General features: G+C 43.6%; 1 protein-coding gene across 1 annotated transcript in view; it reads right to left on the bottom strand.

Annotated features, from left to right (window-relative positions):
* Positions 1–6,157: 6,157 nt before the first annotated feature.
* Positions 6,158–14,034, bottom strand: part of COL5A2 (collagen type V alpha 2 chain) — a 200,002-nt gene continuing 192,125 nt past the window's right edge. The window contains exons 53-55 of the mRNA XM_083626217.1: positions 13,232–13,419; positions 12,425–12,664; positions 6,158–9,852 (exon numbers count right to left, since the gene is read on the bottom strand). Coding sequence (XP_083482343.1) covers positions 9,706–9,852; positions 12,425–12,664; positions 13,232–13,419 — 575 coding nt within the window. The 3' untranslated portion in view covers positions 6,158–9,705. The remainder of the gene's footprint in view (positions 9,853–12,424; positions 12,665–13,231; positions 13,420–14,034) is intronic.

The raw sequence follows: 14,034 nt of genomic DNA, 5'->3' as shown, positions 1-14,034 counted from the left end.
ATATAACCTAAAATTAGGCCTTAGTCATTATGGTAGCACATATTGTTCCCTAGGTTTTACGGCAGTCGCACAGAATTTGGCCACCCTTAGCGTGAACTCTGAATCCCTGTCCTCTACCAGGGATTTTAGACATTGGAGTTTGGATCCATTTGGAGATTTTTGCATAGCAGGGATGATAAATGCAGAGTGTATATCCCCGTAGAAACCACAGCGTAACAAGGTATGAGAGACAGTTTCTACCTCCATCAAGCCACAGGGGCAGACTCGTTCCGCGTATGATTTACCCTCGAATCTGCCCTGCCATAAGGCAGATGGCAGCACGTTGAATCTTGCGAGGGTAAACAACCATCTGTATTTAAGTATTTGTAATTTTGACAGATATGTTGCTGAGGTGAACCGTCTCCCATTGCTGGGTTTTTATTCATCTCACTCACGTGACACACCATGAACAGAGAAGCTGGAGTAGGAGCAAGCAAGTGCTACTGATCCATCAACAAGGCAAGTGCCTGACTATGTGACCAGGTGCCAACAGGCCTGGCCTGAGATACTACACAGTTCTCTCTTTTTTCCCCAAATTTTTTTTTATTAATTTCCCATTTATAACAAAAATAACATTACAAATCACACAACAAATAAAAAACACATTTCAATACAAAAAACTAAACACAAAAAACAATTACTTCTTCAGATACCTAATTTTCATAACATTGTTAACTGACTTCCTCTAATCCCTTCTAACTGAATTTCATTATATCACTTATGTAACAGTTCTCCAAATTCATATTTCTAATAATATTAACTCCTTTCATTTACTAACCTCTTCTCCTTCATTCGTATTCTAATCCTTCGTGCTTACTACTACGTATTCTTATTCTAATCCTAAACCTAATTGTTACTCCAAGTACATTCTAATTATCTCATATTAGCTAAATATTCTTTAAATTTCTTCCAGTCTTCATGTGTCTCCTCCTCTTTCTGGTTGCAAATTCTTCCACACAGTTCTCATCTTCGACTCCGGCAAAGATTTCTCATAATCCCACAAATCCATCAACACTTTATGAAACTGTTTTAACACAGCCTATTAATGCAACATACCTTTTGCAATGAAGAGGAGTTTCTTGTGAGAATGAAAACAATTCTTTTATCAATATTCTTCTGCGGTGCTTGGATGGATGCTGCCACACATGGGCACTTCGGAAGGCATCCGTTTATATTGTTTCCACAGCCAACTCCCCTTTCTCCCAAGAATCTACACTGACATATGCGTGCATGTTCCAGGCATTAGGCAGGGTGAAGTCACTGCCTTGGGCAGCAGAAGCTTCCCAGGTAGCACTCTCATCGGCTCCCCACTGCCCTATCACCCCCACCAGTGATGGAGAAGAGGCACCTCCATCAACATTGATTTTGGGCAGGTCCGTGTCCACGCTGGGTGAGAGTTCACCTGAAATCAGCGCCAATGGCAGTGGTGCTCCTCCACCAGCGGTAGATGCAGCAGGGGGCTCGGTGGCAGCAAAGCGGGTAGTGGTAGCAGCAGCAGCTATAGTGGTGGCGGGACATGTGGCAGTGGCAGGGCAGGGCAGCACTCCTCGTTTCACCTCAAGCAGTGCAAAGGAACGTGCTGCCCCTGGCATGTTCACACCCTAAAGCAGAGGTGGTTAATCTTTGGCCTTTTAGGTGCTGCTGGACTATAGCTTCCATCATCCCTGACTACTGGCCATGTTTGCTAGGTGAGTTGTAACTAGAGAGAGAACTCCTGGTTATTAGGAAGAGTTTCAGAGGGTCCATTGCAAAAGATATAAATTGTCAGGCTTCAGGGAATCAGCTTCCTCCCCCCCCCCCCGCCCCCCGGCAGTAGAACAGCAGTCATGAAATTAAAAGACGCCTGCTTCTTGGGAGAAAAGCAATGACAAATCTAGACAGCATCTTAAAAAGCAGAGACATCACCTTGCCGATAAAGGTCCGTATAGTTAAAGCTATGGTTTTCCCAGTAGTGATGTATGGAAATGAGAGCTGGACCATAAAGAAGGCCAATCGCCGAAGAATTGATGCTTTTGAATTATGATGCTGGAGGAGACTCTTGAGAGTCCCATGGACTGCAAGAAGATCAAACCTATCCATTCTTAAGGAAATCAGCCCTGGAAGGACAGATTGTGAAGCTGAGGCTCCAATACTTTAGCCACCTCATGAGAAGAGAAGACTCCCTGGAAAAGACCCTGATGTTGGGAAAGATGGAGGGCACAAGGAGAAGGGGACGACAGAGGATGAGATGGTTGGACAGTGCTCTCGAAGCTATGAACATGAGTTTGACCAAACTGCGGGAGGCAGTGGAAGACAGGAGTGCCTGGCGTGCTCTGGTCCATGGGGTCACGAAGAGTCGGACACAACTAAACAACTAAACAACAACAACAAAGCAGAACAAAGGAAAGGAGTCTTCTTACCAGTTAGAAATCTTTAATGAGCACAGCAAGAGAACAAAGGATTCCTGTCCTAGGAATTGCGGAGCTCCCAATTAAGGGTTCCACCCACTTCCTCCCTAGTCACCCATGTCACTACCACGTTTTGTAGCCTGATCTCGTAACCACTGTGCTTTTGGTGCTGCCACCTTATCAGCTCTTCTTGACCTTGGGCTGAGCGGATGAATGTTTTACAGAGACAGTGAATCTGTTAACTCTCTCTCTCCCAGCACATCTTCTCCTAGCTGTTCCCCATCCAGTATTTCCCAGCTTCTGCCTTCTGAACTATGTCCCTCTGCAAACCGCTATTCCAAATCTATACTGTTCTCCTGCTCCTGGGAAGATTCAGGATCCTGGTCAGAACCAGGCGGAGGGGGAGGCTCCTACCATTCCTCCTCAGTGCATTTCTCCTCAGCATGATCTCTGACATAAATGAGGGCTCCAATCCCCAAAGAGAAAGTTGGTAGAAAGGCTAGAAATCCATATAAATCTTCTTACAGTGTTTCTTCAAGTTAGGTACTCTCTCATAAAAGGGTGGAGGCCTGTGCTAGTAGGCCCAGAACAATGGGGCCAATTGGCACTGTGATCATGCGATATTTCTCATAGGAAGCTGCCTCAAAACAAGTCATTCCATTGGTCCGTCTAGCTCAGTTTCATCTAAACTGACTGGCAGTAGCTTTCAAGGGGTTCAAAATGGAGCATATGCCATGGATTTCACCTGAGACCCAGGAGCGCCAGCTTTAGGAGGTGGAGGAGACCGAACCGCCAAGCTGAGTATGACACAGCATCAAAGTCAGGCTCCTCCTGAGCGCAAGAGAGGAGGAGCCAAGGCCACTGAAGCTGCAAAGTGCTGGGCAAGACCTCCTCCCAACGACTTGCCTCCTCCTGACGACATGCACATGACACAGGTTGTGTGTGAGAGACGTCTCAGGCATCCACCACTGGCCTCTCCATCTTTGGTCCAAGGTGGCGCCTCTGCTGAAATGCTGCAAAATTCTCCTTTCACACAGGCATGTCTTGCCTTGCATACATACTCCTTTCTAGGTTCTTCACCCATGGAAAGACATCTTTGGATGCTCGAGGCATGATCTTTCACTTGAGAGTGGGCTCAGCGTGAAACCACAAACACTGGCCAAGAGACTTTTCATCTCCATTGTACTGCAGAGTTTACTGTAGTGGCTTGCCTGTTCTTTGTGATCCTGATTTCCAGAACAGGGTGAGGCAAGTTACTTGCAATACAACAGGCAGGCAGAACATGGAACTTGCATTATGCTCATCCTCTGTCTAGAAAGATTTTCTCTTTCCCTTCACTAGGCACATTCAGCACAGCTGCACTAGAGTTCAGAAGGGGCTGCTTTTTTATAATTGGGCCTCCATCATTGGAAAGTACCCCACACCACACATCAAAGGAATCCATTGCTGAAGCTCAACTGTTTTAATCAAGGCATTGGATTCTGCAAAACAGAAAAAAAGTACTCTCTCTGCCGCCACCTCAGTCTTGTTACACTGGGTACCAAGGTTTAGAAAGCACAGTTAGACTGAGGTATCATTAGTGTTACAGCCTAAGTCAGCACTTTAAAACTGTGGGGATGTCATGTGCCTCTTTTGGTGCTTTCCTGATCGGGCCTTATCTATGCCAGTCTGGAACCAGTATAGCAAAACTATGAGAAAGATAATACTATGGGCTTTGGATGTGACAGTTGATTCACCACTTTGCTCCTCTTAGACCACAAAGGGACATGGGTGGCGCTTTGGTCTAAACCACTGAGCCTCTTGGGCTTGCATATCAGAAGGTCGGCAGTTTGAATCCCCACGACGGGGTGAGCTCCCGTCGCTCTGTCCCAGCTCCTGCCAACCTTCAGTTTGAAAGCCCGCCAGTGCAGTTCGATAAATTGACTGTGGCAGGAAGGTAAATGGCATTTCTGTGCGCTCTGGTTTCCATCATGGCGTTCCGTTGCACCAGAAACAGTTTAGTCATGCTGGCCACATGACCCGGAAAGTTGTCTGTGGACAAACACCAGCTCCCTCAGCCTGAAAGTAAGATGAGTGCTGCAAACCCGTAGTCGCCTTTGACTGAACTTAACCGTCCAGAGGTCCTTTACCTTACCTTAGACCTCTCTTAGGATTGCTTTGTATATTTCTGTTCTCCCTGTCCATTTGTCATTTCATCGATCCTTGCATTTTCAGAAGCCTGTTGCTACTGAATCATGAATAGGAATTGAACCTAACATTTGACAAGGTATGCTGTGTAAATACTACGGCAAGTCTTGAAGACTTCTCCCTGGTGGTTACAGAACTGCAAGCACAGACTCCAGATCATGTTAGGTCTAATGCTAGGAGTCTCAAAAACAGCCTCTTGAACCGTATGGCCTGTATCTTCTTTGCACTGTTTTTTGGCTAGAATGCCCAGTGTGAACCTTCAGGTATTTCAGATTACAGCATGTAATGGGCAGGACAAGCCTAAGCTATTATCCACCGTGCTGGAAGATGTTTGGATGAATCAGAAGTATCCCTCAACAAAGGTTTACCAAGCTTCGCCAGCAGCAGAGAAGCCAACTCCTAGGAGCTGAGGTCCCTTCACCCTCCCCCCATGAAATATTTGAGGGTCCGCCACAAAGTTAATGGGCATTGCTGTTCAAATGGTCTGTGCACCACTGTGCTCACCCAAACGGTGGGCATATACTACTGCCAGAGATGTCCCCACCAATGGTAGCCAGTGAGCCCCCTGAGACAAGGGTGGGGCACTGAATCAGCGTATGATTAACGGGATCTTGTGCAGGCCCTGTTGCTCACACAGTAGACTTGATCCTGGTCTCTTCACCACATCAGTCTGCAAGCTGGTGCGCTGTGCAGTCGTCCCCCCCCCCCCGTACACACCCATCTTTCACTCTGGCTGTTATGGGTACAATTTCATGCCCTGAAATTGCCAGCCAAGGGTTAGGACTGCAGCCTAACATGCATGTATAAGCACAATTAAAGGTGAAATGGTACGACCACTGATTCAAGAAGAAGTGCAGTTTGCTTTGAATCTTTCACTCGGTTGTGGATTTCCTCCTATAGCGGGTAGGGGTGGAAAAACCTGTCAGTTTGGGTTTCTCATTTTTACAGCCTTTAATTTCAGTTCTCCTCATTTCTACATCCGTTAGAGAAATATGGAGATAGTTTTAAAATTCCTCGTAAAAATCCATCAACATTTTTGTGCAAATTTCCCCCAATAAACATATATTTGTATGCAATTTGGCCTAATATACACATTTTTACAAAGCAATTTCCCACTTAATATAATACAATTTGGAATGTTATTTGCACCAATACATGCAACTCTATGCACAATTTACCCCAGCACATGCATTTTTGTATGCATTACTTGGCCAAAGAACTGCATTACAAAATTTGGAGAAATATGGATTCCAAAGGCTGGCTGTATTTCGGTTCACATATTGTTTTGGGACATGCAAGTTAGGAAGGGTCAGGGCTTTAGGGGGAACTCACAGGAACTCAGTTCCGGCACCTCTCAGGTGGGTGCCATTGCCATTGGGAAGTGTTCATGGCGAGTTCCAGCACCTCTTTTTCTAGAAAAATGGCACTGGGAAGGGTTGCCTTTAAATGTGAACCTAATTAAAAAATTTCCCCCTTCTCAAACTTCAGGAGATGTTCATGTGTCTTTCCTGATATATTCCATGTAATTTAAACTGACACACTGATTTTATCACAATATTTTATTCAGCAACAATTTTTAAAAATTGAATTTCCAGAGTTCCAAAGCCAGAGTTGTCAAATCCTGAGTTTCCAGATTTGCATTCAATGGCAATCATTCAGATTGCTTGCCTTTAGTTTGTAAGCACTATCATAAACATATATAACTAAAAAAAAAAAATCCCCTTTATAATTTAATTTATAAAATACTTTGGGTGCTACATTTTTAAAAAAAAAAATCACAGGCAGCATAGTGCACGCTCACTTATCACACACACTTATTACACACACATACACATACACAAATACAATACAATCCTGTTTTCTTCCACCAGAAATAGATATTGTGAGAAGGACTCTTATAGACAAAGGAAGCCACTACTCAACAAGAAACTTGTATTTAATTAAATGCTTTGCAAAGATACATGAATAAAGCTATGCGTATGGCTTTTCTTTCTTTTTGTGTGTGTTTATTTTCAAAAGAAACAAAACAAGAAACGAGAGAGCATAATTCTTCAAGAAAGGAACGGACCTCTGTATGCACATGCTCTGTGTAAAAAAGATATGCTGATGTACACAGCATTCTGTATATGGTATAACCATAAGGGAGAAAAATGCACAGGATAACATTTTCTGCCGGACACCAGAAAACTAATACTAAATTCTACCCAAAAAATAAGTTGATGGCAACAGTCTTTTATTTTCTCAGGATTTTACAGACACCATTTTAGCACCATTCCCTTTTTTTAATTAAAAAAAACAAAACCATTTTACTTTATTATATTATATTGCCCTGCCTTATATTGCCCTGCCTATATCCATTCTTGGAATTATAACAGAAGCATAGCACCTTGTTGTATCTAGAACAAACACTAGATTATTAAATGCATCCCAGCTTCTAGAGATGAGGTAGCTCATGCTAAGAAATGATGGACCATTTGCTTGCCCTGATTGATCAAGGCAGTTAAGTCAGAATTTCCGGTGATGCATGACCAGTTGTAAAGCGAAAGTGTATCTCAGCAACAGTAATTTATATTAATACTTGGTTTTGGGGTTAATATATGGGAATACATGACAAAACACATAACTGGGCAATACGCTAGAGGCAGTAGGGAAATCCCGATGTCATGAAGTCATTCGGGAGTTTTGATATTGACCACAATGCAACAAAACTCTATCCACTGACTATTGCCCATTGGGGATTGCTCATTAGACAGGCAACCAACCACCAATCACCACCCCAATCCCAACCACTGATTTTGAATTGGAGACTTTGGGGGTAAAACATTACCAAACCGTCGACTTATTAACAGAATTTGGAATTATGCATTTAGCTAACTACATTAGGTAGCACGTGTTGTTCTTAATTTTGTAGAATTCGAGCCATAAGGAATGTGTACATCATCTACTTCAGCTCTCTTCACTGTGTCAGAGTACATAAACGCACAATATGCATTATTCCCTATGATTCCAGAGGATAGCCTTCATCAGAGTGCTTGATGGTTCACAAATGGTGGCCAGGACTGAAAGGGATGTCTATGCACACTTGCAAATGGTGGTACACAGCTTTGTGTTCCCGATTTTGCTGCAGCAGTTGACAAGTCACTGTTTAGCTTTACAGCAGCTTGTTTCTTTCGCAGTAAGAGCCGCTGCCTCAAAATCGGGAAGCAGAGTTTCAGCTGCATCTCTAACTGCATGCATATCTCTTCTTTTGGATTGTATCTGATCGGGGGTCAAACAAAAGCAGAAAGAAGGCTGTTTCACAGATTCAAATTTTCCCAAAAGTTTGAAATGGCTTAGCTTAAGAACATTGCCCACAAGCTCATGGAAACTTAAGTCCTTTGTTGCACTAAGGATAGACTCTGACATTAATTTCCCCTACTTACATCACGGAAATAAGACAAAAATGCAAAAGAAGCAAGCCTTTGTAATATCATTGTGGTCAGAAAGCATCTGATGAACGGTTGGCAAGCTTCCAATGACCTTTGCCAATTGGATGCATCAGATTTGCATTTAAACATTTGGAAACTGCAGACTCTCACACCTTTTGCCTATTTTCTATGCTGTTTCAGAAGGGCATAAACTAAAGAAACAAGGAAATTAGCCCTGGCAGGATGCACATGAACACTACTGGAAAGTTAATATCAGTGAAATAGACATTAACCTTGTTCCAAAACACTTCCAAATGTGTATTGAATACCTCCTATGGTTGACTATTGAAATTGGGAGCAAAGATGAAGCAATGATGTTCTGTTTGCAGAGAGTATACCACACCTTTACAATTTATAATGTGATTCACTGGAGGAATTGGTGGCAGCAGTGGTAGTAAAATCTCTTGGCAATGTTTCATTGAGCTACCTTGATGTTCAAGAACATTCTACAGCATGAAATTGCCCAAAGAATATTCTGAACATTCCAAGTTTCATGGCGAAAGTGAAATCTCAGATTGGCTGGGGGAATCCCTCACATGAGCTGGAGGGACAGGAGGAGCTATATGCTAAAGCAAAGTGACCCCAAACTGGAAAGCTAAGTGGGCCCCAGGAGATAGTGAATTTCCTTGAGTTACCAAACCCAGGTGCAGAATTGATAGTGGTGTGGCGGGGGGGAGCTAAACAGCAAATGAGATGGACTGAAAACCAGGGAGTTGAGGAAATGAGTTGTGGTAAAGTCATGAAGTTGAATGACGGAAGTCCAAGTAGAAAGTGGGACATGAGGAAACCTCACACAGGGCAAAGAGGACAGGAGTGGTTTTGTACGATTAGCAAGAAAGAAATGGAAAGGTAAGGGAGCTTTGGAGATGGTGGGCCCAGTGGCCTTAGGGGTCCCTGTGTCTGGAGCCTGAGGGGACCTCTGTACCTTTAAGAGTTACATAAAAGGAATAATTTGACTTTTCTTCCTTTACCACAGCACTGTGACTTGGCTAATCTAAGAGATCAGTAAAGGCCAATAGGTGGTTCAGGGCAGGGGTCAATTTCACATATTAATTTGAATTAACTAACCAGTTATTGGTGTACTGGCTTCTTTTTTTAAAAAAAAAATCAGTGTCATAATGTACAACGCCTCACTGGTGTAGCAGTGAGTTTTAACTTGGTGGACAATTGACCGTCTTACATATACCCATCTGTTTAGAGAACTTGCTTCATGCGAATTGCACCCATTTTAAACTGAGCAGAAACCCCATGTATAAATAAGAATGACGGTGATGTTTTTGTTTTGTTTTTAATTAAGAAACATGTTAGCTATTTTTGCATCAAAGGGTGGTCATTTGTCCTTCTAAAGTCCTATTACTTCATTTAAAAAGTTGACTTGGGACAATTAAGACTGAAGGTGTGTAAGTCAGTAAAATAAATAACCTAAAGCAGGCCAGGGAATTAGAAAGAACTGTTATATACAATGCTGATTCCAATATCAGCCATTATTTCAAGAGTCTCAGGATTAACTTCACTCAGTCTAAATTCTTGTGTTTTGTTGCTGTTGTTTCCCAATGCTTGTGAATATGTATGGTTCCCCCCCTTTTTTATTTATTTATTAATTTTTTCTTTCTTTCCTTCTTTTACTACACAAAACAAACTGGCCCAATCTCTATTCCAAACTCTTGGTCTGCACTTCCAATGTCCACTGGAGCAATGTCGACTATAGGTAAGCGTGCCACATTCTGGGTTTTGTATTCGAAGACGGTGCTGCCCACGTTCCCGTTGCGTTTCTGCAAGAGAAGGAAAACAAGAGAGGGGGGAAATGACTCGAGGCTATTGGTCAGATCCTCTGCAAACCAAGAAGAAAACTAGGCCTACCTAGCCAATAAACATGTGCTATTCTGGCTGCAAGGGACGCGGGTGGCACTGTGGGTTAAACCACAGAGCCTAGGACTTGCCAATCAGAAGGTCAGCGGTTCGAATCCCCGCGACGGGGAGAGCTCCCATTGCTCGGTTCCTGCTCCTGCCAACCTAGCAGTTCGAAAGCACGTCAAAGTGCAAGTAGATAAATAGGTACCGCTCCGGCGGGAAGGTAAACAGCATTTCTGTGCGCTGCTCTGGTTCGCCAGAAGCGGCTTAGTCATGCTGGCTACATGACCCAGAAGCTGTACGCCGGCTCCCTCGGACAATAAAGCGAGATGAGGGCCGCAACCCCAGAGTCGGTCACGACTGGACCTAATGGTCAGGGGTCCCTTTACCTTTACCTATGCTGGGTGCAGTGAAGATTCAGGAAAGAAAGAAAAAAAGAAAGCACTTCTTTGCACAGCGCGTAGTTAAACTATGGAACTCACTTGCACAGGAGACAATGACAACCATTAACTTGTCTGGCTTTAAAAAAGAATTGGACACATTCCCGGACAATATGGCTATCAATGGCCGCTAGCCATGTTGATTATGATCTGCTTCCACAGCTAAAGGCAGCAAAGCTTCTGAATACCAGTTGTTGGGAACCTTAGGAGGGGAGATTGTTCTTGTCCTTAGATTCTCCTTGAGGCTTTCCCTGCAGGCATCTGGTTGGCCACTGTGGGAACAGGATACTGGACTAGATGAGCCCTTGGCCTGATCCAGCAGACTCTTCTTATGACCAGCTCCAGTCTGTTGCACACAGACGCACCCCCATAGCCCTCCTTAGTTATTACAATCACTACTTATCCATAGTTCACAGTAGCTAAATCCGGCCTCTGACAACCGAGGTGGGCTGCAATCTGATACACACGTCCTGAACTCATAACTGAGAAGACGTGTCCCAAAAGTGGTGCCTGCTATTTAGCATACACAAAAGTCTGTGCGATTTTATGATGATGATGATGATGATGATAATAATAATAATAATAATAATAATAATAATAATAATAAATTTTATTTATATCCCGCCCTCCCCAGCCAAAGTCGGGCTCAGGGCGGCTAACAACAATAAAATAGTACAACATTCTAAAATCATTTCACTATAAAATTAATTCAAATCAAATTGATGGCAACCATTAGGCTAAAGTTCTGTGAAGATTGCCAAAGGACGGAGTCAGGCTGCGCCCTGACCAAAGGCTTGGTGGAACAGCTCTGTCTTGCAGGCCCTGCGGAAAGATGTCAAGTCCCGCAGGGCCCTAGTCTCTTGTGACAGAGTGTTCCACAAGATTGGAGCCACAGCCGAAAAAGCCCTGGCTCTAGTTGAGGCCAGCCTAACCTCTCTGTGGCCTGGGATCTTCAAGATGTTTTTGTTTGAAGACCGTAAGTTCCTCTGTGGGACATACCAGGAGAGGCGGTCCTGTAGGTATGAGGGTCCTAGGCCATATAGGGCTTTAAAGGTTAAAACCAGCACCATATGCTATGCTAAAGGACAGCCTGGTTTGAGCAGAAGAGCTACTACAACACACCGGCAACAAAAGGAGGACTGTAGAAAAAGATATGCCAGAACTCACCATGAGCGCCTCCCTTGTTCTCTTAGAATGGCAATGGCACCCACCTGAGAGGTGCCGGAACTGAGTTCCAGCGAGTTCCAGCTGGAAAACAGCCCTGACTATAGCTCAGTGACAGAGCACTTTGCCTCAAAAAGGTTTAATCCCTGGGGGATTAAATCCCTGGGGGAGAGGGAGACTATTTTATGAAATCGCCGGTCAGTGTAAACAATACAGTCGTATCTTGGTTTTCAAACAGCTTAGTTCTCGGACGTTTTGGCTCCTGAACGCCACAGACCCAGAAGTGACTGCTCCGGTTTGCAAACTATTTTTGGAAGCCCATCGTCTGACAGGGCTTCCACGGCTTCCGATTGGCTGCAGGAACTTCCAGCAGCCAATCGGAAGCCGCACTTGGTTTCTGAATGTTTTGGAAGTCAACCGGACTTCCGGAACGGATCCCATTTGACTTCCAAGGTATGACTGTACTGAGCTAGATGAAAGAAAGGACTGACTTTGTAGAAAGCTGCTCCTTGTGTTCCTATATTTAGCTGGCTCTTGGCAGGCAGATAAAATTGCCAGTTCATATAGAAGCTGCTATGGGCCTTTGGTGTGTGTAGCATCATTGTGACTGCCCAAGGTATGTTGAGCTTTCCCCTCCACTCAGCTGCCATCTGGCTGTGATGACCAATTAAGTGCACAGGGCCTTCATTGTGACTGGAAATTACACAGTGCAACTGGTTGCGATATCATTTCCCCCCCCCCCCTGCATTGTAAATTCTTATTTCAAAACCCAAAGCTTTGGGGATATTCTCTTGTTGAGAGAAGCTAGTAGTAAAATCCTATTTTGCTTTATGTCTCATTATGAATGCCCAGTGCTGAAAATGCAAAACAAAGAAACCCGCCAACTTACGCTGCAGCTGTCTTGAAGGACAGTGTATCTAAAGCGGCTGTTGCCTTCAGCTTTAATCTCAAGGTCATTAGCTGCCTTCAGGACCACAGCTTTCTTCAGGTTCTTCGCTTGGTCATCCATGTACCCTATGCTGTTCTTGCAAAGGTAGGTGATATTCTGAGAAGCTTCTTTGGACAGCAAACGGAGGAAAGTCATTTGAGTGACAGCAGTGTTGGGTGACTCACTATCTCCGTAGACAAACTGCAGAGGTATGAAGAAGTAAAAACTCATTTACACAACTCTAGATAATATCTTCTCTTCTCCCCTAAATCCATGCAATTCAGTTGAAGTATAAGGAATTTTAATTTAATATCTGAAAGACTGTCTCCTTCCTCCCCTCCTTCTTGGGTGTTGAAATTGGCAGAGGAGGACCTCTTAGTTGTTCCACTGCTCTCAGAAGTTTGGGAAGGTGTGGTGGCCCAGGAAAAGACATTATCCATGCTGGCCTCTAAGGTGAGGCGTATTTTTATGCTGGCATTTGATTCTGGATTGCTGCAATTTGTTACTCCTGTACATTACAAAATTGCTTTTTTCGTTCTAATTCACAAGCAAAACTGAGAGCTTTGGCTGCCAAACTGCCAATAATCAATCTAATACATAAAATAACTGCTATATTAAAAACCAAACATATTAATAACTAAATGTGCTTATATTTTTCAACTCACCTAGATTTGTAATGTTATTTTCATTATGGATTACATTTCTAAAAACCTCCAAAAGACAATGATGAGGTGAATACCCCCACCCCAAAAAAGTAACTTTAATTACCTGTGAACCTCTATTCATATCAAGTCCATACCATACGGGCTTTAGGTCAGATGATCTACTAGTCCACCACGTTTTACGTGGGATGCTAGCTGGGTTGGCAGGTATACACGATTCTCCTGTTTCCAAATTGCAGAATACTTTGATAGCATCTTCTACACAACCCTGATTAGGATCAATCCAATATTCTCCTGCAAAGATCAAACAGGAAAGTTTAAAGCGGGACAAGGCAACAATTACTGGTCCAGGTTAGGTCCAGTGAGTAGGTCATAATTATCACACACAGGTTTCTTCCAGCAAAAGTATACAATAGAGTAAACCAGTTTTGTAAGGCAACAAGCAAACATGTAGACATCTGGAAGTAAATCCCACTGAACAAAGTGGGACTCATTTCCAAGTAAGTATGCATAGAACCATACTACAATTCTTCTGGTTTAATATCATCTATTCAAGATTGAGTCATCCAGCAGCATGGTGGTAATGTAACAAATGAATATGGGACATCTTTAGAGAAGGGGTGGAAAGAGAATTCAACAGTCAGCGGAAGGAAGGGAGAAGAATGTTTATTGCTCAGATAAGCCTTGGCGTACAGCCCGCTTCGGCTGCGCAGTTCTGCTAGGCCTCCGGACTTCAAAGGCCACATTCCAAAGGCTCTGAGCAAACGCAGAGTTTAACGCAGCGGTCAGAGAAAGCTGCAAGCTCAAAGGCTTCCTTCAGTGTGCTTAAATAAAGTCCACTCAGGATCTTAGCAGCTAGAAGCAGTTTTTATTTACAGCAGACTATCCATTGTCTATCACAGCGAACAG

Source organism: Podarcis filfolensis (assembly GCF_964270895.1).
Source record: "Podarcis filfolensis genome assembly, chromosome: 1".
Lineage (NCBI taxonomy): Eukaryota > Metazoa > Chordata > Lepidosauria > Squamata > Lacertidae > Podarcis > Podarcis filfolensis.
The sequence above is the reverse complement of the archived record's forward strand: the minus strand, read 5'-3'. Positions and strand labels throughout refer to the sequence as shown.